Source organism: Gymnoscopelus braueri (assembly GCF_963280865.1).
Source record: "Gymnoscopelus braueri genome assembly, chromosome: 4".
Lineage (NCBI taxonomy): Eukaryota > Metazoa > Chordata > Actinopteri > Myctophiformes > Myctophidae > Gymnoscopelus > Gymnoscopelus braueri.
Window position 1 is genome coordinate 16,006,736 of NC_137605.1, and position 26,234 is coordinate 16,032,969.

The window sequence follows — 26,234 nt, forward strand, 5'->3', positions numbered from 1 at the left end:
TTTTTTAAAGCGAACATTTGTAAATGTCTCAACAAATGTCTTAATTTTTCTGAAAAACTATTGCTCAGTGGTGCTCCAACCTTTTCCATGTCAAGGACCCCCAAAATTATGTATTTGGCCGCGGACCCCCATTTCAAAATATGTTGTTCCAGGGACCCCCAGAAGCAAATATTTAGTTAAAATGTTCGCTTTCAAATATATATATATTGAAAGATTTGCACACATTTTCTAAAATAGCAGATCTACAAGCTCATAGCGCGGCACCGCTATGAGCTTGTACATCTGCTACTTTTGAATAGCCAAAGTATAAAATAATGGTTAAAGTGGTTACACAGATGCGTTCCCGGTCTTAATGGGTTAAAGTCCTTTATGGTCACATGATATGATACAGCGGATAACAATGCATCTCCTCTCTCAACCTTCCCTCAAACGGAGCATGTACTCTTCTGTTCCAGCACATGTGCAGCCAGTGTTCTCTGCGTAACGCATAAAGAACATGCAGCCACAAAATCTGGGTTGCAGGGCGGATGTCCCTGCGGACATGATGCGCCGGGAACAAATATGACGAGGGCACGCGGACGACACGAGTGTAATTTTATGCTGTGCCCCTGCACTTTCACTACAGCAGTGGTGGAAAAAGTACTCACATTTTCTACTTACAGTAAAAGTATCAATACTGCAATGTAAGAAATACTCTGTTACAAGTAAAAGGCCTGTGTTTAAAATGTTACTTGAGTAAAAGTATAAAAGTATTGGCATCAAAATATACTTAAAGTTCCAAAAGTAAAAGTACTTAAATGTTTGAAAATAGCAGATCTACAAGCTCACAACGCGTCGCGTTGCGACGCGTTGTGAGCTTGTAGATCGGCTATTTTCAAATAGCCTAGGTATAAAATAGGGCTGAAGTGGTTAACTCTTTCACTGCCAAGAGTATTTTCATAAAGTACTCCCCCAGTGCCAGAAATTTTCGTTTTTTTACATTTTAAAATTTTTCAATTTTTCATTCAAATAAATTATCTGATTGGGTTTTTAAACCCATAATACAGTTCTACCAGTAGAGAGCAACAAATCGACACATTGATGACCTCGCTGGCTCACTCGCCCCCTCCCAAACAGGCTCACGTCACATCCGGTCATAACCGGATGTTGACATTTTTGACAATCGTTGATCGGGCTAAATTACGATGTGATACACGACTACGATGACCAAAGAGAGTAGACGTGGACCTCTCCGTTCGTTTTTTATACCTTGTGAAAAACCGTGACTTTCCCTATTCTGGCCGAAAATGACCGCGAGAAAAAAATGAGAACCGGAAACGGAATCTGCGTCATGAAACCGGAACCCAATGAGTCTGAAGGAGTCAGGAAGCGAAAGTGATCATGAAAAATAAACAGAATAGCGCGACCACAGTCAAAAGTAAAAACTCGGGATTTCTCGTGCTGGCAGGGAGGGTACTCGGGAGAAACTCGGGATATCTCGGGGCGTGGCACTGAGAGAGTTAATATATGTTTTATAATATCATAATGTACCTGTATCTGAAAAGTAACTAGTAACTAAAGTTTTCAAATAATTGTAGTAGAGTAAAAGTACAATATTTGCCTCTGAGATGTAGTGGAATAGAAGTAAAAGTACTGAAAATTGGAAATACTCCAATAAAGTAAAAAAAAATCCTCAAAAGTGTACTTAAAGGGGAAGACCACCCATTTTCAATATTTAACTATGTCATTAATATAGCATAAAGGAGTTGTGTGGAAATAAGAAAAATTTTAAATGTTAAAAATTTTAAATGTTAAACCCAAATTGATTTTGGGTTTAACATTGCAAATTACACCATGATGAGTCATCACGGTGTAATTTGCAATGTTAAACCCAAAATCAATTTGGGTTTAACATTTAAAATTTTTAACATTTAAAATTTTTCTTATTTCCACACAACTCCTTTATGCTATATTAATGACATAGTTAAATATTGAAAATGGGTGGTCTTCCCCTTTAAGTAAAGTCCTTAAGTAAATGTACTTAGTTACTTTACACCACTGCAGTACAGTCTGTGTCAGTAAAGAAGACAAATGAAGTCACCTTTACCTGTAGCCCCTCCTCCCCCAGTGAATTATGAGAAACAGGACTTCTCTTGACACCCCTTGTACAGTATGTATTGTATATCACCATACAAAGACCCAGAACACTGCTGCTGTACAAAAAAAAACATCATCAATCTCCTATTGCAGTGGTTCTGAACCAGTGGTCCGGGGACCACCCGTGGTCCTTGGGGCGGTACCAGGGGGTCCCCAGCGAAATTAGTTAACATAGCGTAACAATCATTTTAACCACTTAGCTTTGGCTATTCAAGAATAGCAGATATACAAGCTCATAGCGCGGCGCCGAGTGCCGCGCTATGAGCTTGTAGATCTGCTATTTATGAAAAATCTTGAAAATGTGTACAAATCTTTGAATATAGAATTTTTTAAAAGCGAACATTTCTAACTCAAATCTTTGCTTTTGGGGGGGTCCATGGCACAAAACATTTTCAGATGGGGGTCCGCAGCCAAATGTATATCAATTTAGGGGTCCTTGGCATGAAAAAGGTTGAAAACCACTGCTATAGGAGGAAACTGGATTATATAATGCGACTTAAGAAGGAAGCTTCACAGCGGGACAGACAGACACAGGGGAGATTGTGTATTCAGTCTCCAAAATAGGATAAAACAGCCGATCTACAAGCACACAACGTTTCATATCGTGACGAGCAGCGCGCTTGTGGATCTATTTTTTTCGGGGCAAAGCGACACCACCATGCGATGGAATTTACAGTGTGAGCATTAGCCCTGGAGCTTTCTCAAAAGCTCCCAAATCCAAAAGACGGGGGGAAGGAGGGTGTGTGTTTGTTTATAATTAAAAAAAACAAGGGGAAAATCCGTTTAAGCCAAACACACACACACACACACAGGAATCCTTATTACAAATGAATGACAGAGTGTCCAGGGTGGGGGTTGGTTGTTATGTAGATTAAGAGAATATCAGCGCTTTTCTGCTATACAGAAGGGGTTTGATGACAGCTTAAAGAAAAGATGAACGGGAGGGAAGGCCGCTGGAGCTCAATGGTGCCGATGACGAGGGGGACACAATGGCACGTTTGACTCTGACGGGGGCGGGGCTCGATGCGTTCACATGGATGCTGTGTCTGTCTGCCCCATCTATGGGATTTATGGCTGTTGAGTGCAGCTGTTATTTTGGTCAATAACGGCATTATGTATTCTACAGGCTTATTGGACGGCAGAACTACATCGGTCATGAATTGCGGTGATACAGAGAGAATTATTCATGCTTTTGTATATCATCTGGACTGGACTATACTGTGTATACCGTTCTGTACCTCGAACAGCTTGTACAACGCACTCAAAGTGCTACATTCTGCAGCTTGGATTTTTTTAAAGAAGCTAGAATCATCCCTTCACTGGCTTCCCGTCCCGTTTAGAAATGACTTTTCATATTTAACTGCCAACATTTACTGGGGTACTTTGAGGTCCAGTTGGCTAAATTTGCCATCCTGTGAGCCAGTGTTCAGCATGCAGACCGGGTCCTCTTGACTGCTCCACAGTCCAGGCTATATGGACTAAAGGTGACAGGGGCTTTTTGCCATAGTGACCCCTCACTTCTGCAATGACCTGCCTGAGGGGATCTGAGTGACATGATCCATCATCTTTTAAACCATTAAGACCGATTCTACAAAAGCCTTCTAAATCAGTAGTTCTCACACTTTCAAGATTTTTCAAAGATGTTCAAAAATAGCAGATGTACAAGCTCGCAGTGCGGCACGAAGTGGCACGCTGTGAGCTTGTACATCTGCTATTTTTGAATAGCCAACGTTTAACGCTTTCCTGGTTTTGATGGGTTGAAGTCACTTCTGAAAACATACCTTATCTTGAAAAGCATTTTTATAATATCTCCTTTATTTGTTATTTTCAGAACCTCTTCTGTCCGTTTCTTTCTTTTTGGGCATTTCTACAGCGTGGCTCTGCAGGAGGCTAGCCGTATACAGTATATATGTAAGAGTAGGGCTGTGAATCTTCTGCTATCTCACGATTCGATTCCGATTCTTGGGGTCACAATTCCGATTTTTTCAATTCAAAAACGTTTTTTTCCGATTCAAAACGATTCTCCATTCAAAACGATTCTCCATTCAAAGCATAGGATTTCAGGATCTACTCCAGTCTGCTGGCATGAGAGCAGTACATTTACATAGCTTTTATAATTGTAAAGGTTTTATCAACTAAACACACAAAGGTAAATCCAAGATCCCTCCCCCAAAAAAAATATGTATATATTTTTTAAAGTTTGTTTTTCTTCATTTTTTTGAAAATGAGAATCGATTCTGAATCGTCCAACAGTAGAATCGCGATTCAATTTGACACCCCTATATAAGAGGGTCGGTCTGTGTGTCTGTTGGTCTGTGTGTTCGGACTTCGGAGCTAATCTGAAGAGGGCAGTGAGAGGGGAGACAAGACATGTGAGACACAGCGGCGGGAGTAGGATTCAAACCCGGCTCCCTGCAACTCACAAGGAGCATGTGGATAGTTCACCAATCCGCCAGGCACGAACCCTCCCTTTTCTCATTGACTTTTTATCTTTTTGTTGCTAAGCACTTTGTGACAGGTTCTGTATAGATATAGTATTATTCCTACAACCTCTATCCTTTTGATTCACTACACGGCCAGGGCCAACTGTTACAATCATATAAACGCGTACAACTCAAGCAATTACATTTGTTTCGATTCAGCAATCTGTCCCGAACCGGGGCCAGACGGCGTTCCTCATTCACAGTTGGGGCAGTCCTGGCACCAGAACGAGTTAACGACTCGCTCACGTGCCAGACAGTCCGTCTCTCTATAAGCCCATTACAGTAGCTGTTCACCTTAATGGTTCCAGCGCAGCCCCAACTCTCACAAATCAAATCAACAGCAGCACTCCATTTCCCCAATTAAAATGCATGCTATGAATACATTGGTTCACACACTGCAAGCGCAATGTTAGCCAAGTGGGAATAATCAATCAGTCAAACTAGACTGGTCTACATATATACGAGCACTGCCACTGCTAACTACAACAAAATTAAAGTATACTGTACCGTTATAAAACCCTATATACTTTACCCCAGAATAGAGACGACCTAGCATCCCTGTTCTGGGTTCATGTGGTTAAATGACCATTTCATAATAAAGAAGTATATAGCCGCACACTCGTAGCGGCAACTTTATTGTGGACACAGACAGATTATTTTTTAATTTTCTCTCTCTGTGTCCACAATAAACTTGCATTGGCAGCTATGAGTGTGCGGCTAACACTATATTACTCTAATTATGGTAAATGACCATTATTAGCCATTATTACCATTATTACCATTTTAGCCATTATTACCATTTCAGCTAATCCTTACAAGGCCATCATTTGAAAGTTTGAAAGTCATGTGGTCCCAGCAGTATCCCTCAACTGTAAGTCAGGCTATTTCTTCATATCTGGGCTGTAATCAGGGTTGCATTGCTCATGGGACGGCCTTGCACGCCGTGCAAGAGCCTATTTGAACAGGAGCACGCGCAGGCACATAGATTTAAAACAACTTTAAATTCACACCTCAACAAAGTTTACAAAGGCTCCCGACTCACACCAGGTGAATTAACATAGGAATGAGCCTAGATGCATATCAGTTGTCCATTGTGTGACCTGTAGTGTAGGTGTTAAGCGTCGTGCACGTGACGTCATTATAATAGAGTGCAACCACGTTCCAATTCAGCAATGCAACACTGGCTGTATTTAACACTGAAGGAATATGTTTCCTAGCCTTTTTCACAGCAGCCATGTCATTATTGACAAATAGTTATGTAATGTTACTCCCTTCACAGGTGTCACCGGGTCAAACAGAGTCAGGGTGCTGCCATTGTATACATGTTGGCTCACTGGGAAGGCTATGCCACACCAAATGGAACGGGGCACGGCCGGAATTTCACAGAGGCCATGAAGGTCATTGCCGTGGCCCCTCAGCCCTTAAATAAAATGATATGCCCTAAGGCCACAGTGGCCTTGATGCCCCGCCCTCACCGCCCCAGTTGATTTCGGTTTTTTCCTTTGCTTCTTTCCTGTCAATACTGGTTTTAGACACCAATTTTATTTTTTTAACTTAAATTCTCTTTATCCCCATCCTCATCCCCATCTTCAAATGTGTCAAGGCAGTGACCCTCCAAGGCTGAGCGTGTATGGAGTTTGTACACATATTGGTACTTTGTAAATACCAATAAATTGTATTGTAAAATAAACAGCTTTTTCATTTATTCCATTGACTGATAGTAATACTAAGTATTGGAGAAAAGAAAATATTACTCCCTAACCCCTATAAGTTAAAATTATTATTTAATGGTACTGCTTCCCTGGCATCTGGCATTTGGCCTTTGCGCCCCTAAAATGAGGAGATTCCAGGCCTGGATTAGTACCATTGGTAACCCCTGGGAAGCAAGTATCATTAACGAAAACTATGTCAATATGGCTGCTGTGAAAAAGGCCCATCTATATAGTGACAAATGGAGACAGTTCAAAGAGTAGAGTCTACTCTAAATCATTATGTGCAGAATAAATCAACTGGTTTGTTTTTTCTTTTTTGATACGATGCCTCTCAAATAGATTTCTTTCCTTCCTTGTGACGTCTAATGGAGGACAGTAGGCGTGCGCTCTAGTCTATGGCTTATTATGTACGCTACAGTACACCAGGACAGTACAGTACATCAGTATCTACTATATGAAACATAACGATGATCTAGGAAGTTCTTAGTGAAAAAAATCCTACACAACTGAAAGGGGAATGCCAAGGGAATGCCAATCTATCCTCATGTATTGTCATGTATTTATGTAAGATTGCTCGCGACATTGTCTTTGAAAAGTGCTGTATGAATATTATTATTGTTAATATTATAGTGGTCATATTTACAACAATGTCAGCGATGAACCAAAACAGGCATCAACTCATGATCATATATTTGATAGAGGTGGAACGCATCTGTGTAATTTTAAGATTTCTTTGGGCTATTCAAAAATAGCAGATATACAAGCTCATAGCGCGGCACCGAGTGCCGCGCTATGAGCTTGTAGATCTGCTATTTTTGGAAAAATCGTGAAAATGTGTGCACATCTTTGAATATATATATTTTTTATCTCTGTCACAACTTCTGGGAGGGGGGGGGTCCCTGGAACAAAATATTTTGAGATGGGGGGGCCGCGGCCAAATACATATCATTTTGGGGGTCCTTGACATGAAAAAAGTTTGAGAACCACTTATTATAGCAACATCAATTCTTTCAAGAAACTGTTAGGATTTAGAAGACATTTGTAGAATCCCCAGAAGCAAAGATTTGAGTTAAAAATGTTTGCTTTAAAAAATATATATATATATATATATTCAAAGATTTGCTAAAATTTTCACGATAAAAAAAAAATAGCAGATCTACAAGCTTGTATATCTGCTATTTTTGAATAGCCAAAGACATCTTAAAAACGACACAGATCTTAAAGGGTTAATGGGGCAACGTAGCTGTGGGTGTGTATTTGGGGGGGAGGGGGGGGGGGGTATGCAGTGGCTCAGCAGTTGTCACAGAGGGGAGGGGGGTGGGGGGTGGGGGGGCATTGGTTGACGTTGATGTCTCATGCCAGCTTGCTATCATGCCGCTTTATGGCATTGCATAACTGAAGGCAAACAAATGTGATTCCGAGCTCACGTGACATGGGGGGGGGGGGGGTAGAAAGAAACAGGAGAGATACAAGAAGAGGAGGAGGAGGAAGAGGATGAGGGAGGCTGGGAGAGGAGAAACTACAGGAGTGTCTAAAACCCAACCCAACCACTGTAGCCACTGAGGAGAAACAAAGAGAAAGATAGAATAATTCTACATTGAAGGCTCTCTGTCTCTCTCATTGTTGCCTCTCATGGCACTGGGCTCAGACAATCAATGGATACAGTATGAGACTCCATAATGTCCGAATCCGAATGCACAGCCACAGACAGAACGAGGCCATTTTGTAAAGAGGCTGCTAATCAGAAGAACAGAAGAAGAAGAAGAAGACGGGAGGGGATGCATCTCTTCCGGCTGGGTCGACTGTAAAATCCTCTTTGGCACGGGGTGGGGTGGGGTTGGATGGTCTCTTTTATCTTCCTTCATTGACATTGCACTGTGTGTGCAGCGTTAACAGCGTTAACTGCAACAAATAATCACTATATGAATCAGAGAACGTGAAGGATGTAGTCCTTTCATGATGCATGTTATTGCAGACTGACTCGTAAAAATCAGCTGTGTTCGAAATCGAGGCCCAAATAATCATTTAACGGCCACTTAACGAGGGTCTTAATGCCTGCAATTTATGAGACAGCTTTGCAGCCCAGAGATGCACCACCACGGTACGTATCACACATTAACACCCATTAACCAGAGTGAAGTGCCTTCAGTGTATCATAGAATATCCATTATATAGGTTCAGTTACAGTATGATAAACCACCTGCTTCCTCTGAAGCTGTATGGAATGCATTGGCAGCAAGATGTAAAACAAAACAAAATCCCACAACTTCAAGAGTACATGCATCAGTTTGGATTCCACATCTGCATGAATCAAATTCAATCGCAACCAATCCAGCCCTTAAAGTGGGAGTCGCCTATAGTGCAGGTGAAGTGTGTGTGCTGTCCCAGTCAGTCCAGATCTCTGCTCTCTATACTGTGCAATGAGTCCAGTCAGTGTGACAAGTTGGTGCTGACAAAACGCTTCCACACTACTGACCTATTTGGCAATGCTATACAGAACAAACAATTCAATTACCTGGCAGACTAATCACTTAAACCCTCTATTCTTAGTCTTAACGGGCGCGAGTTATCTGTAGTGGGACTGCTTTCCCCCCCCCCCCCATCTACACCAAATTTCATTGCCCCAAAATAGCCGATCTACGCGACGCGTTGCGAGAGTGTAGATCTGCTATTTTTGGAGAACGTTCCCCCCCCGGAATATGGATGCTGGGGTTGAAGTGGTTAAAGGCAACAAATAGTCCAGGGACATCTGACACAAATGCATTTAGCTGGAGAAAATGAATCATCTCTTAAATTAATTAAGTTTGCTATAATGTCTTTCTCATCTTTGGATGCACGGGTGTACAGACAGTCTTCACACCATATAGTAACACGTTTGCTCATCCTAACAGGTCCAGCAGAAAGAAATACATCATCCCAAATGCATTAAAACACAGCATTTGCATTTGCAAAGCGCGGCGGGTCCATGTCGGCACTAAACACCAACAGCTTTAATGTGCCTGATGGGTCTATTGCACTTGACTCGATCGTTAATCTTTGTGACCGCACGGACAATTAAGACGTAATGGAACACACTGTCTGGAACCCGATCCGTCTCTTACCTTGAACTGTAGAGTTGGGAGGCGTTCTCTCTCCCTCTCTCTTCTCTCCGTCTGTTCCCCCGCTCGTCTCTCTGGTGCTGTGAAATATTTACACACTCAGAGAGAGGTACTCTGCCGACCGTCAACGTTTGATGGTCTTGACAAAAAGATCATCCTGAAAAATAGGCTTGGATACATGCCACAGAAAAAAATAATGTCAAAATGTTGACAAATGGACCCAGGGAGGAGAGAAAACAAAAAACGAGGGCGATGATTTCTTACCAGGCTCTGAAATATTAAATAGCCAGTAATTGTATGGTTGTCTGACCAGAGTGGAGAGGTGCTTGTGTTGATGGATGAGAGAGGAGCACTCAGTGAGAGCGAGTAAGCGAGGAGAGAGAGAGAGAGAGAGAGAGAGAGAGAGAGAGAGAGAGAGAGAGAGAGAGAGAGAGAGAGAGAGAGAGAGAGAGAGAGAGAGAGAGAGAGAGAGAGAGAGAGAGAGAGAGAGAGAGAGAGAGAGAGAGAGAGAGAGAGAGAGAGAGAGAGAGAGAGAGAGAGAGAGAGAGAGAGAGAGAGAGAGAGAGAGAGACGGAGTGAAAGAGATTGAGAGAGAGAGGGAGTGAAAGAGATTGAGAGAGAGAGAGAAGAGGGAGATAGAGAGCAGGAGAGAGGGAGGGAGTGAGAGAGAAAAAGATTGAGAGAGAGAGTGTGTGAGGGACAGAGCAGGAGAGGAGGGGGGGGGAATTATGATTGAGGAGACACCCCTAAGGGACCCTTATCTCTGTGCCGGTGCCCCTCGTAGCTCAACGCCAAAGCGACTTCACAACAAGGCAATGACACGATATTGCCCAAAGATAATTACTCCTTTAACGGGGATTAAAGGGGGGGGGGGGATACTGTCCCTTCACACAGTCTGTAGTGAGAGATAGAAGGGAAGCTGTCCTGATACCAACCCAGCCCCCTTGCCTCCCCATCCATCCCTCACATCAGCATACACAGAACACTCCCATTCAACCAACCAACCAAACCACACTGTGATCTCACACACACACACACACACACACCCCTAACCAGATTATCAAGACAAAAGATTAAACATAAATTAAAAAAGGGAATAATCACCGGCCAGTTAATTGTGCCCCGAAAAGCAGTCAAATGGCAATAGAAAAAAAAAACTCACTAATTAATAAATCCACTCACATTATTGGAAGCAAAAAGAGTGAGCTCCTGTTTGCAAAGCGGCAGAGAGGCTGGGCTGCGCTTGTGTGGAGAGCCGGGGTGAGGTGTAGATGCACATGATATTAGACACACAGAGAGAGAGAGAGAGAGAGAGAGAGAGGGAGAGAGAGAGAGAGAGAGAGATGTGAGCCGGCACACTTAGAAGATGGATATTAAGGAGGAAGGAAGGGGGTGGTGGTGGTGGTGGTGGGGGGGCAGTAGAGAGAGAAAGCAACAGAGATATTGTGAGTCGGAGAAAAAAAAAGCCTTCTCCGATGAGCGCACGAGAGAGAGAGAGAGAGAGAGAGCGTGAGAGAAAAAGGGAGAGGGGGGCGAGAGGGGTTGTTGGAGTGAGTGATGAATAGAGAGAGGAGGGGGGGGGGGGTGGCATGCACTGGTTTTGTTGTTGGATGGCGAAACCAGTTGCCAGCGATGGGTCCGTGAAATGGCATCACGCGCCGATTGGGGGCGACGACACGCAAACATGAGAGAGGCTGAGGGATGATGTAGAGGATGAGGAAGGTGTTATTAACTGACAGAGAGACTCCCTCCGGGGTGCCTCCTGTAGCAGCAGCAGCAGCAGGCTCCAGGGTGTTTCCACTTAATGACACGGCATTGGAAAAAATACAAACGTCTCTGTAAATCAAAGCCGAGGAGGGAGAGAGAGCAAAAGAGAGCACGGTGTTTGTCTGCCATTGGAGAATGGGGGGGGGGGGGGGGGAGAGAGATGGAGTGAGGAGGGGGCGGCGTTAGTTTTTCTGTGTCACTGAAAAAAAAAGGGGGAATGGGGGAGGGGAGGCAGAGGGAGATAATGCGAGCGGAGGGGGGGTGGGGGGGGGGACAAATAGAAGGGAGAGAGAGAGCGCACAGAGAGAGCACTCTGCCTGACTCATAGTGTAGTGCGCCCATATCTAGGAGAGACAGAGAGAGAGACGGAAAACTATATTATGTATGCAAGAGTTAACGCAGAGAGAGTGCATTCGCCCAACCTCCATGTGTGTGTGTGTGTGTGTGTGTGTGTGTGTGTGTGTGTGTGTGTGTGTGTGTGTGTGTGTGTGTGTGTGTGTGTGTGTGTGTGTGTGTGTGTGTGCGTTAGACCGTGGCATAGCAACAGCACCACCACATTCCAGTTCCTCCTGTCACATCACTGATAGAGAAATATCACCACTCGCAGGATTTTGAAATAACCAGTTCAATATTTAATGTCCTCGATAATCTCTCGGTTATAATTCATTGTAAAAAGCATACTGGGTCTCGTTGATATGAATAATGCAATCCATACAAAATGTATATAAATCGCAGCCTATGAATCATAAAATACAACCGTCGTTGTCGCTCCAAATGGTGGCCATATAGATAGGAAAACCTCTTATTAAATCATTTAAAACTATTACACAAGCGTTTATTCAATGCAGGTCTACGTACCCTTTCTATTAGTACCAATACAATCAAATTATTGTAGTGCATTTTAGACGTATAAACAGATAGATGATCAAATACAAGGTCAAGATGTGGGATTTTTGGCAAATTAAGGGCAATATATGCTTTGCGTGACAAGTGTCGGACGATGTGTCTCACAACCGTTTTGAGCATTCATACATAGTCGTTTCTGCATCGTCTCTATACTAGCCTGAGTTAACTTTACATCAGGGGTGGGCAACGTAGATGATTTTGAACTTTTGATGACATTGCATATAATGTCGGTCAGAAACCTCTTATCTCCGTATTTTTTTTTCTTTCTAAATTAATGCCGTACTTCGCCATTTTTTGTCACACAAAAGTAGCAAAAATAGCCGATAGACAACTTGAGCTTGTAGATCTGCTATTTTTGCTATTTTTTAATTGGAATCCAGATTTTTTTTTGTGCTATTTTTTAATTGGAATCCTGAAAAGTAGCATTTTTTTTTTTTCAAATGCATTTAGTTATACTTATGTTAACTTTTTTAACTTAAATACAAATACATTGGACATAAAGACAATCGATTTTTTATATTAGTCATTGAGCTACTAATATAGACAGGTCATGTTTGCATGTTTGGAATTGTAACAGCTGAAATCAATAACATGTCAGTATTCCAATATTAACCTAAGGGCCGCATTAACTCTTTCACTGCCAATTTTATTTTTAATTTTCTAATTTTTCATTCAAACAAATTATCTGATTGGGTTTTTAAACCCATAATACAGTTCTACCAGTAGAGAGCAACAAATCGACACATTGATGACCTCGCTGGCTCACTCGCCCCCTCCCAAACAGGCTCACGTCACATCCGGTCATAACCGGATGTTGACATTTTTGACAATCGTTGATCGGGCTAAATTACGATGTGATACACGACTACGATGACTGATCGTCACCCAGACCAAAGAGAGTAGACGTGGACCTCCCCGTTCGTTTTTTATACCGTGTGAAAAACCGTGACTTTCCCTATTCTGGCCAAAAATGACCGCGGGAAAAAAAAGAGAACCGGAAACGGAATCTGCGTCATGAATCCGGAACCCAATGAGTCTGAAGGAGTCAGGAAGCAAAAGTGATCATGAAAAATAAAGAGAATAGCGCGACCACAGTCAAAAGTAAAAACTCGGGATTTCTCGTGCTGGTAGGGAGGGTACTCGGGAAAAACTCGGGATATCTCGGGGCGTGGCACTGAGAGAGTTAAGTGAGGGTGGGGGCCGCATGTGGCCCCCGGGCCGCCAGTTGCCCATATATGACTTCAAATGGTTGACAAAATGGCTCACAGTGTTACAATGTATCCAGAGGATGATTTGGATAATGGCAGAGGAGGGCTTTTCTGACCCGTCACTCCATAGGTACTGCACAGTGGAGAGGAGAGAGATAGCAGGGGAGTGACATGCAGCAAATGGTCCTGCCCGGCCGGGAATCAAACCCGGGAACTTGATGTCAGGCATTAGAGCCCATAGCCACTCGGCTATCGGGTTGCCCTGAATCTACTTTTTCTGAGAGTCAGGGGGAGATGGTCGAAATAGTCACTCAACAACCTAATGCCCATTTTATACTTCATTGTACGATGGTGTACAATGTTTCTTTTATCTATGGAAATAACGATACGATGGGAACTATGCACGAAAACTCATTTCAACCACCTTTTTACCTCTGTAAACCTGTGATGTGACAATAAAGCTGATTCTGTCACTCGGGGAAAATAGCTGATCTACAAGCTTACAACGGAAACAAGTCCGCAAGGACCTTTTAGACAAAAGTATTATAAATGTAACCGTGTTGTTTTACATTCTTTTGCCAAATAAAATGTTCAATCAATCAATCAAACAACGTGATGCACTGCGAGCTTTTAGATCTGCCATTCTCACAATTCTTCACTACTAAGTGAACACCCTCTGCAACGATCCTTTGAGACACATTTCTGTCATTTTGACATAACTTTCGCCACGCAATGTGCATGTCCGACACCTGTTGCGCAAAGCATAAATTGCATTCGAGGCATCGTAGAGCAGATCAACGCATGCTTGTTTACATGTGCATGTGAACGTGCGTGTATGGAGACTGCCTGCCAAGCCTGCTTTTTCTGTCTTATCTACCTGAGGCTCACGGTGCACAGCGTGTGATAGAACCCATCATCCGCAACAGTCATGCCCATGGCACACAGGTGCAACGTGTTCACGGGCAGACGCCCGAAGTTCAGACTCTTCCCGACCTTCAGCTCCCCGACCCCCTCAAACGGACGCTCTCTGCCCCGGGCCTCCACCTTGGCCAGCGTCAGGTGGTACCGGGGGTTGAAGGAGTCGCGGTGGAGCCAGCCCTCCTTGGTGAACGCCTCCTGGAGGCCCGAATTCAGCTGCTGCAGCTGGTTCTGGGGCTGGGGGCTCAGGTACAGCACCTTCCCGTTGAAGTGCTTGGGTTTGACGGGGAAAGCGACGGCCACGGGCGGGTTGCGGTCCCACTCGGCGAAGCGGCGGAGGACGCCGCCGGCCGCGGCCACCTCGGCCGGCCCGGGCAGCGACAGGAGGCACAGGGTGATGTGGAGCTTGGAGGCGGGCCTCCACAGCGGGGCGGAGGACGGGAGCAGGGCGGTGAGCTCCTCGCGGAGCTTCTGGAAGGCGGACAGGATGGACGGCGTGTCGGCCCGGAAGCCGACGAAATGCGTGGGTCGGCGTTTGGTGGGCCGGCTGCCGCGGTCTGCCTGCCCCCTCTGGTCACCGTGGCATTTACCATTAGGACTCTGCGTATTGTACAGGAAGACAATCACCATAACACATGCTGTAAACATTAACCCTTTAAGACCGGGGGACGCATCTGTGTAACCACTTTATCCATATTTTATACTTTTGGCTATTCAAAAATAGCAGATATACAAGCTCATAGCGCGGCACCGAGTGCCGCGCTATGAGCTTGTAGATCTGCTATTTTTTTTTAAATCGTGTTTTTTTTTGTGCAAATCTTTGAATATATAGCTATAAAGCAATTGTTTTTTACTCAAATCTTTGCTTCTGGGGGTCCCTGGAAAAAAAAAATTGAGATGGGGGTCCGCAGCCAAATACATATCGTTGTGGGGCTCCTTGACACTGACATTAATATTATAGCAACATAAGTGTTTCAGAAAACTGTTTTAAACTGATTTAGAAGACATTTGTAGAATCCCCAGAAGCAATAACATTTTAGCTAGAAATGCTCGCTTTAAATATATATATATTCAAGTAAGATTTGCACAACATTTTTCACGATTTTTCAAAAATAGCAGATCTACAAGCTCATAGCGCGGCACTCGGTGCCGCGCTATGAGCTTGTATATCTGCTATTTTTGAATAGCCCAACGAAATCTAAAAATGACACACAGATGCGTTCTCAGGTCTTAAAGAGTTAAGAGTTAGAGAGTTAAGAGTTAAAGAGTGGAAATTAGTTGTTTTTATGAAGGATTTTTTTTTTTACTCATTTGCACATTTTATTCTTTTGTTCTCACTTTTCTGTACCTTTGTTTGTTTTATCAATACCTGTCTTCTGTGCAAAATGTTGATAATAAAATTATGACGTCTGCCATAGGGTATTTAAAAACAAATCTCCTCACATCAGAGCAATGGGATTTAGAATCGGATCTAGGTTTCCCTTTACACCCACCTGTTCTTCTTCAGTCTTGTCCTCACAGCTTTCATTACATTCTTCCAGACTCACTTCCACACCGTTGCTCTCTCCCATCTCTCGCTCTCTTTGGGCGAGAGACATTCGGTCTGTTAGAGTCTCAAGTCTGAAATCAAAGCAGGAGTATTTGTTAGAGGGGCAGGTGGCGGTTTCACACTAAGAAACATCGGCCACCATTACGGACTTCAGTCGTTTACTCACAACACTGACAGAAAACACACATCACTCGTACGATCACTTGACACAAATGTTATTTGTTCAAAGTTAACCACTTAAAGCCCTATTTTCAAAATGGGTTTTGCATTGAGAGCTTGTGTGTTTTTTGTTTTACCTTTAGACACAATGTATTTGAGCAAATAATGTTTATATCTCTTTTTTCCCCCATGTCAGGTGACTCAGCTCTATAAATCGGAGGTATTTTGCTTTTGTTTTACACTAAAACTGCACAGTGGACAGAGATTGGAGAAGAAGGGGGAAAACCCATGCACCGGCCCTGAGCCAAATCTGACACCAGGTTGTGATTATGTGGTTCAGCACCTGTAAAACTACCTCCTCAAATAAAGCAATTCCTTCCCTACTCTGGAGGCGAGGAGAGAGGAGGCCACTCAAAGAGAATTCAATCGACTACTGAGTGAAGGGACCAGTCCAATGATCCAGAGCCTGTCTACAAACACAAATCGCAACAATCTAAAAGGTAGCTCTCCACCACACCGACGGCAGTAAGCGTTGGAAAGCGTCCGTTGCTGAAAATCTGCTGATGAATGGACGGGAAGCGCCGAAAGCCAACCGGGCAAGCACGGGCGTACACGGTCAGCTTTCGACCATCGGGTAGCAGTGGGCTGGCGGAGAGGAGATAAGAGCTCTCTGGTTGGCTGCTAGGTACCCTTTCTAAAATGGGGTAGTTATTTTGTCTGAATACAGTGCATGTCCATGGTATATACATGTTACTACAGCTGCATGTGTGCTCAAAATGCAGACACAAAGCGTGGGACTGTGTGTGTGTGTGTGTGTGTGTGTGTGTGTGTGTGTGTGTGTGTGTGTGTGTGTGTGTGTGTGTGTGTGTGTGTGTGTGTGTGTGTGGCTCGTCTCATTCAAACACCAGCTGTCAGCTGTCATATTTTCTCTAATATAAATATAATCTGTAGTAGTCTGTTTGGTGGAGAGCTACCTTACGAAATGGGAGGACTCACACAGCGATGTGAGTTTCACAAAAAGGCAACAGATGTCCTTCCTCCCAAGTGCATACAAGCTTTACCAGAAGTAATAGTAAAAATGTTTTACTGTTTGATGTGATTTGTGTTTTTTATATGTCATCTTAGAGTGGTCCACTTTAATCTGTAAGAAACATCAGAATTCATACTGTTATGCAATGATGTTTTCTAAAACAAAATTGAAACTTGAAGAATGGAAAACTGTTCAAGTCGGGATTTAAAAACGCTCAACAGGATTCAGACCTTTTGGCAGTCTCCTCAGGTAACGATTCTCTTCCTGCTTCCTGGTGACCTTGAGGAGCGCTTCCTGTGTCATTAGGAGCTGGTCGTGTGGAGTCAGGCGGGTGAATGTTTGCATCGCTCTCCTGCTGTCCTTCCTCTGGCTGTATGGTCCCAGCACAGGTAGACTGGTCTCCGTCTCTCTGCTCAGCTGCTGAATGGAGATGGTCTTGATTTATTTAGTGGTTTTTGTTGCTCTGTATCATGGCAATCAAACCAGGAACATTCTGGTTCCCACCCGGTCTATCGATTAAGCCATTGGTTTGCAACATTTTCAGGCCACGACTCCCCAGAATAATCATATTTGAACTGGGGACCCCCCAAAATAATCATATTTGAACTGGGGACCCCCAAAAAATAATCTTATTTGAACTGGGGAGGGGACCCCCCAAAATAATCATATTTGAACTGGGGACCCCCCGCCCTGACAAGCACTTGGAATTGCATTACATTTTGTGGTTCCACAGATAAATATTGAGAAAATAGCAGATTTACAAGCTCGGCTATTTAAAAAAAATGTTGTCTCTTTCTTATACATTATTTGACAATTTGGCCAATGTTTGACCAGTATTTATAGTATAGTTTGTTGATTACTTACTTACTTTGATGCAGTAATGGTCTTTTTCTTGTGAGGTATTAAAAAGGTCTTAAAAGTCCTTAAATTGTTACTTCACTGTCATCTGGGGACCCCCCACAGGTTGAGAACTACTGGACCAAGCCACTGCCATGTTTGTGTGTGGTTTTTCATTAAAGGTAGGGTAAGTGATTTGCTTTGGTTAAAATAAGTGTTAAATAGTACTCATTGCTATAGAGTGTTTGTTCAGTAATAGGAGTCTCCTTGTCTCTCCAGCTCTTTATAAAACAGAAAATGCATTTTCGTTTCAGTTTCATTTCCAATTTTATCCAACCAGGACAGAGAACTCAATCAGGATATAGATTAAACAAGTGAAATTGGAAGTGATGACACTAAGAAATGAGCAGGCAAAATTGGAACTGGAACACTATACAAATGAAGCTTAAAAATGGGTACTTTCTCCTGATTGGCTGAGATTTTGACACCTACCGGAAAATGTATTTTCTGTTTATTAAAGAGCTGGAGAGACAGGGAGACATCTGTTACTGAACAAACACTCTATAGCAATGATTACTATCAGAATATAGTGTTTTAACCTTTTAACAAAATACTTTTTGTTTTAACCAAAAAATATCACTTACCCTACCTTTAACTTGTTCATTGTTCTGGGACCCATGAGAACAATTGTCATTTTCATGGTTAAACTATTTTTCTTAATGGTTGGGTTACAATTAGGAAAATATTCAGGAAGGGGTTAGGGTTACGTTTAAGCAAGTAGAGGTTAGGTTTGGGCTCAGAGTTATATTTTGAGGTTAGGGTAAGGTTGCGGTTTTGCCTTTGTGAGGAAATCGAAACCAATATTTCATAATTATTTTTAAAACTGCTATTCTTATTTTGTGTGTCTCTCTCTCTGTGTGTCTCTGTGTGTATCTCTGTGTGTGTGTGTGTGTGTGTGTGTGTGTGTGTGTGTGTGTGTGTGTGTGTAGAGGGTGGGGTTCTGTGAAAAAGTGCTGATAAAAACCACTTGACTTTCCCTCCAGTGTATTTTATCCCTCTTTTATCCGCCCTTACCCTCTACTTCCTCCTCCCCTCCAAAGGGGGGCGCCAGAGGCTGACCGGTGGAGCCAAAGACCCTGTCAGTGCGGCTGTTGCGGTCCCAGACGCGGCGGCCCCTGTATATGAAGTACTGGATCCTGTGCTGCGGCAGGGCCAGCTCGGCCGCGTGGTCCCGGTCACAGGGGTTGGCGTCCCAGTTGAACTCGGAGAAGGGGCGCTCCAGCACGCCCAAGAAGCGGTCTACGTAGCCCACCACAAACTCAGAGCCCTGCACCGACGGGTCCCACAGGATCCGGTGGATGACTTCCTCTGCCGTGCGCATACGAGGCTTCTTGTTTGACCCTGAGCCTGGAGAGAAAGAGGGGTGCAGAGAGAGAGAGACAGTGGTGGAAAAAGTACTCGTATGTTTTACTTAAGTAAAAGTATCAATACTGCAATGTAGAAGTACTCTGTTACAAGTGAAAGTCCGGAATTAAAAATTTACTTGAGTAAAAGTACAAAAGTATTGTACTTAAATGTACTTAACCCATTAAGACCTGGAACGCATCAGTGTCACTTTAGATTTATTTGGCTATTCAAAAATAGCAGATATACAAGCTCATAGCGCGGCACCGAGTGCCGCGCTATGAACTTGTAGATCTGCTATTTTTGAAAAATCGTGATTTTTTTTTTAAAGATTTTTTTCAAAAAACTGTTAAGATTTAGAAAACATTTTTAAGAATCGCCTCAGGTCTTAAAGGGTTAAAGTACTAAAATGTTTGAAAATAGCCGATCTACCTTGCTCACAACTGTGAGCTTGTAGATCGGCTATTTTCAAATAGCCTAGGTATAAAATAGGGCTAAAGTGGTTAATGTATGTTTTATAATGTAGTAATTTATATCTGAAAAGTAACTAAAGTTTTCAAATAGTTGTAGTGGAGTAAAAGTACAATATTTGCCTCTGAGATGTAGTGGAGTAGAAGTAGAAGTATGTAAAATTGGAAATACTCCAGTAAAGTAAAAGTACCTCAAAATTGTACTTAAGTACAGTACTTGAGTAAATGTACTTAGTTACTTTACAACACTGGAGAGAGATGGAAACAGATCTACAGTATATAGGGCATCTGCAGGGATGGAGCAGGCAAGATATACAGTATATGGTATACCATATCAACAGACTATAAATAACCATTGAATTGAATAACCCCATCTATTAATGTTACACTGCTGTTGTGTTTGCTATAATTGTGTTAAAGGTAGGGTAAGTGATATTTGGTATTTTTTAAATATTTATAAGTACTATATTCTGATAGTAATCATTGCTACAGAGCGTTTGTTCGGTCACAGGGGTCTCTCCAGCTCTTCAGTAAACAGAATATAGTACATTTTCAGGTAGGTGACAACATTTAAGCCAGAGAGCACTGAAAATGCATTTTCTGTTTACAAACAACGAACAAACACTCTAATAGCAATGAGTACTATCAGAATATAGAGCTATTTAACACTTATTTCAAACAAAGTAAATCATTTACCCTAACTTTAACTGTTTATATTTTAGTTTTGTCTTTTGTTTGCTCTGTTGTTATGTCTGTTGGTTGGGTGTTAATTGTTTTAATGGACCACATGAGTTTCTTGTGGGCATCCAGTGCACTCATCAGACAACAAAGGAGCCGTAATACTAGAACGTAATACCAGCGTGCATTACCGTTTTCCTCACTCTCTTTTGGCTTTGCTGCACTGTAATCTTTGCTTTTCCTCTTCTTGTGCTTTCCCTCATTGTCTCCATTCTTCATGTCTTCTTGGTTGAGCAAAACAACGCCGGCATCATCTAATGTAGGGTTGCTAAGAAATTACGAGATAAAAGATAGCAGACATCGGGTGAAAGGTTGAAGACAAGACAGTATCAAAGTTTGACAAAAAGAATGTAGACAAGGGTGAAAGAGTGGGAAACACTCCTTTGATCTGTTAAAATCAAAAGGAGTGTGCTATTCTGATTGATTCCAGATCTTGTGTCATCAACTGAAAGGTACTGGCTTATTCAACACACATTCGCACATTTAAGTCACTCTGGATAAGAGTTTTAACTAAATGCCTAAAAAAACTATGTAATGTATTTGTTATATTTTACATAACATTGACATTAATGCATTTGATTATATGTTCTGTTCTGTTTTGTCAGAGCTTGATCAGCACTAGATTGCTAAAGCGCCGTTCTACTAGATGAGTGTTGATGATTTGACATTTGCAGTTACAGCTACAGTTACAGCCAATGTAAACATCCCACGTTTTACTCCATTATATTTGCCATTACATTTTAGTTATGCACCTGACACTCACATCTTCAGTTCAGTCTTCAGTACACTAACAACATTGCATGCAGCCAACATTAACCACTTAAACCCTATATACTCCTTTTGTCCCTCAAGAAGACCAAATCTCTTTGGTGAAAATAGCCAAATGTTCACCTCAGAAATAGGGATGCAAGGTTCATGTGGTTAAAAGACACATTTATATGATGGTGTTGCTTACTGACAATAACTTATTTAAATTAACTTAAATAAGTTTGGCTTTTGTGTGCTGGGGGAAAAAGGAAAGTAATGAATTCTTCAGTGAGGAAGAAGTGGGATTTATGAACCTGTGAGACAGGCGACATCTGTGGCCAAAACGGCACTTTCCCTTCAGGAAGAACTGGCACACGCCGACTCCGCCTTCTACTGGTTCTGCCGACTCTGCGAGTGACAAAGGGAAAGGGAGGGCGTTTTAGTAACGCATCACAACATTATAAAAACACATGGTGGACAAAGATTGTAGCCAATGATTAATATGTACCAGGTGAGGTAGAGACAGAAGCATTGTGAGCACATCTCACATCGAGGCAAGCAAAACATTTAAAAGGATGGAGGAGACATGGAGATTGACCTGACCGCAGATTAGGGCTGGACAGTACTATAAACGGCATAGATATTGAAGGTAGAAGGTAGGAATTTGACATACCGTGGGGATTTTGCTCATACCATGCTGACCAGCAGAGCTTTTTGTTAAGTCTTGAGTTTTTATTTTCACTTTCTGCAGCTTGATTTTATGGCATTTCATAGTGTTTTTCAGAGATGGAAGTTACTTGACTTGAGTGCTACAAATTATATAATGCGATATAAATTTTATTCCACACCGCCCAGCCCTGCCACAGAGTTCAGAGGGGTATGTTTCATAATCTCAGCAAGTAGCCAATATGGATTCTGCTTCTAGGAGCATGACAGGACAAAGTAGTCCACTACCACACAGAAAGTGAAAGCCTGGTCCCTTCAGTGTGGTCCAATTAATCAACATCCTTGAGCTTACATTCTCTCTCCTGTGTGATAATAACAGTCATACAATTCAGTCGCTCTGTCTGTAAATAATATATTCCAATATTAGCCAAGCTGTTGCTTTTTAAACAAACGTATCGTAAATCACATCCCACCATAGCTTGTCAACTGTTTGCATAGCTTGCTGGGAAATTCCCCAAGAGAACCAAACCCATTTTTATTACCAACTATAAAAGCATCCTAAGGCTGCCAGAGTCCAGCGTTCCCCTTATCGTCGCCTGCACCTCTGCCCCCAAATGTAATCTGCAAGGTAAGATATGTCCCCCCCACATCATGCAGCCCATCCTCATCCATCCAGAGCCATGATGTCCATACTGTAGAAAATTACTTCTTTGGCCATTATTTGCATCGTGATTTGTATGGAGGGGGCACGAAACCCTGATTGTGTACTTTGTTTTCCTGTACAGTTTAGGGAAACTACAGAAGGGAAAAACATAACAGGCTATTAATCAATGCAGCTGCAGATAATAAAATTAATAATGGGTGTGTTAGAACCCTTACCCTAGATTTTAGTCATGGGGTGTCAGTGAGAATGTGCAAGCATAGAAACAAAAGAAAGAAAGAAAGGTAAACAAACGGGTAGGGGGTATTTCCAGGTGGAAATTCCGCATCTGCTCAGCCTACGTGCAGGCGTACAACTTAAAAAACATTTGAATTTATGCCAAAATAGTTTGTGCTTTTAACCCACCGCCCTGTTTACATCATCGTCTTGTTAGAAAATGACACACTCTGCACTCTGTAACTTTCATGTCCTACATCATCGTTTCGTTAGAAAATGACACACTCTGCACTCTGTAACTTTCATGTCCTAGACGAGATTCTAACCTGGGTTCACTGTGCAACTGATGATTTTTACCACTACTCTTATAGAGTAATTTCCTAGGTGGGGTTGGTCCTACTCTGTGTGGAGTTTGCATGTTCTCCCCGTGTCTCCTAGGGTAGTTAATACCCTCACAAAAACATGTAGTAATCCTGGTCACTATACTGCCTCCCCCTGGCCAGCCGGGGCGACCTGATGGAGGGGAAGGGAACTGGTTGGAATAACGTGTTCCTTCCACACGCTACGTCCAACCAGGGAAACTCCCCCCTGTCAGGTGACAAGAAGGTCAGTTGGCTCTCATGCATTGAATGAGGCATGAGCTCGGCCCTGGCCTCCCTAGGCTGGTGGGGGGAGTGTAGTGCCCAGGATCACTTAGAAAATTGGCACCGGGTGAAAAAAAGGGTTAGAAAATCGAAGGATAAAAAATTAAAAAAAATAAAAATTAAATAAATTGTAATTTCGAGGATTCCGAGTAACTCTCAGAGTAACAGACCTGTAGGGTCCATTTTGAACCCCTTCAAGGAACGCTGAGGGTCCCCACTTTGAGAACCACTGTTATAGAGCATGCCTACTTTACTTGCTCAGGGGAGATATTGAAGTTTTACCTTCAGGCAGTACTACTTGACAACCAGTGGTCCTACCAGACTACAGGACCTAAATGTTTCAATAGAGGAGCAGGGAGACCAAATACAACCACAGCAGTTGCGTTAGGCTGCTTGTATTAACAAACATACTTTAACTCTACCATCTAACATTTTATTCACAAAGAAATAGAGTTACACAGTGACTTTAAAAGGAGTCAAAGTGAATGTGACATGGTTCCTTCTCTCTTATAAACCCTTCTCATAATAACTAGGTAGGAATTAGAACTCAACCTTTTTGATGACATCAGCATCGGCAATTATCGGCAATTATGCAGCCCGTATATTCGGTCAAAGCATAATTAAATCGGTGGTCTACTGTAGGTCTAGGAATCTCCAAAATCGGTATCGGCATCAGACTCAATAATCTGGCATCGGTCAGTAGTTATGCAGGTGGTCAGTGCAACCTCAGGCCTCCAGATAAGGTCACTTCCCAGAACAAATATCCAGCACTACCACTCAACCACAGCTCATCAGACCAACCTCAAAAGCACTGATGAGTAAAGACCAGATGACCAGAAAATAAACATTCTTTGCATCCACCAGGGAGAAGCTGGGACAACAGCTGCAAGCTGCACGATGTATCAATCTCTTACACCAGCATTTCTCAAACTTTTTTATTTCAATGACCCCCATTTGATATAGCTGACAGCCGACCCCCCATTTCACACAGTTTTTTCATCTCTGGAACCTCAATCTACACAAAATACTTTGTATTAATCTAGCTCTGAGAGTTTACGGGTCCACATTTGGTTCCAATTCTTCACTCTCAAAATTATAGAACTGGTACTCCGTCAAGGACCCCTGGGGGTCCCCGGACTCCACATTGAGAACCAGCACTCTACACTGGCTGTACTTAATCTGTACAGTAATCAATGAAGGACATTATATTAAAGGAGTATTTCACCCCAAAAATGACTTATTATTTGTGTCGCATTCCTAAGCCAATAATTCATAATTCATCAAAGTCATCAAATTATTGGCTCAGGAATGCGACAAAAAAATAAGTCTCCATGAATTCAATGCTTCATGGGGAGTGTAAATGATAGAAAATAAGTCATTTTTGGGGTGAACTATCTATCCTTTTAAGGGGAGTGTGCTGACCACTATTATACAGTAGTAACCCTGATCTAAGCATTCACCTGCTGGTGTGTCCAAGGAGGCTTTTTCATGGTTGCTTCCACCTAAAGCATCTGCCTGTGGGCTGGTCTGACTCTCCTCCTCTCCCTTCTGCTCTGGTGCTGAATCCAAAGCCACAGTGGTGGACACATCTGAAGACATAGTGGGTCCACGTGGAACCTAAAGACACAAAGGTACTGATCAGATCAGCATCATGCAACAACACTTACAGGTCACTGTCAGTGTAACACCTACCATATTATTTCGACACTGGCTCATACGTGTGTGGGGGAAAAGCCAGACAACATACAGTAAATAGATAGTAGCCATGGATACAAGACGGTCGTCTGTCACGACAGTCATGGATGAACTTCAACCTGGTGTTTGCACTTTCTCCATTTACGGCCCGTACATCTACATAAACGTTCAGATTTCAAATATAAAGTGCTTACCCATGGCCACGGATGTAACAATTATGTACGGGCCCTCAGAAGTACCCGTATCTTCCGTATTGTTCAATAAAAAGCATTGTAATCCAATCGGTGGTCATTTTCTCATAGTTATAACGTATCAGAGTGCAATACACCTCCCAACCGATAGGGTCACGTAGTTGAAGGCATATTAAGAAAATGGCCACCGGGTCGGATTAAAATGCTTTTTATTGAACAATAAGGAAGATACGGGTACTTAGGAGGGCCTGTATAGAATTGTAACATCCGTGGCCATGGGATAAGCACTTTATATTTGAAATGTGAACGTTTAGGTTAGATGTACGGGCCAAAAAGGGAGAAAGTGCAAACACTATATTGAAGATCATCCATGACTGACAGTCATGTATCAAGGCTAATAAGGAAGTGATTGGCTCGCTTATAAATAAGCCAACGAATTGGGGTATAAAAACACAAGTTGTTAGCTCTATACCAAGCAAACTCCCTTAGCATGCATTTGTTTACAATTATACAGTTTCATATGCAAACGGGAGAAAAATAACAGCGAACGAGTTTAAGAGTAAAGACGGGTGAACATTACCTGAAGAAGCACTGCACTATGTTGTTATCTCAACCCCTGGGCGGCGCAGTGCTTCATGGGAAACGTAGTGTTTATTTGGTTGAGTTGCGTCATGAATGCGTAATAGTCCGTGTTGCCATGTCTGCTTATTATAAGCTACTTTGGGCTTGTTTTTCTGTACAGTTGCTTGCTATTACGGGTTGCGTTTTTTTGGGCTTGTAAAGTGTTAGTGTACCTGCTTATTTAGGCTTGCTTCCAAAATATATGTATATATATATTTAAACCAATGGTTCTCAAATATTTTCATGACAATGTTTTGTGCCCAGGAGAGCATGTGTTCAAGGATTCCAAATATTCCACATTTTATTGCAAGAGAAAAATAGCAGATCTACAAGCTCACAGCACGTCGCATAGTGAGCTTGTAGATGGGCTGTTTTCAA

At 42.5% G+C, this 26,234-nt stretch overlaps 1 protein-coding gene across 6 annotated transcripts in view; it reads right to left on the minus strand.

Moving 5' to 3' along the window:
* Positions 1–25,864, minus strand: part of ttyh1 (tweety family member 1) — a 75,182-nt gene extending 49,318 nt beyond the window's left edge. For 3 of the 6 annotated variants that reach the window (XM_080427454.1, XM_080427453.1, XM_080427449.1), the window contains exons 1-2: positions 14,188–14,244; positions 9,433–9,509 (exon numbers count right to left, since the gene is read on the minus strand). Coding sequence is in view for 3 of the 6 variants with exons in the window: in XM_080427450.1 (XP_080283576.1) it covers positions 9,433–9,509; positions 14,188–14,828; positions 15,722–15,848; positions 17,197–17,386; positions 18,878–19,210; positions 20,547–20,683; positions 21,477–21,570; positions 24,810–24,948 (1,738 nt within the window). In the remaining 3 variants the exon portion in view is untranslated. Of the gene's footprint in view, positions 1–9,432; positions 9,510–10,129; positions 10,667–14,187; positions 14,829–15,721; positions 15,849–17,196; positions 17,387–18,877; positions 19,211–20,546; positions 20,684–21,476; positions 21,571–24,809; positions 24,967–25,815 lie in introns of those variants that run through there. The other 3 variants (XM_080427451.1, XM_080427450.1, XM_080427452.1) reach the window with 3 other exon arrangements.
* Positions 25,865–26,234: the final 370 nt, after the last annotated feature.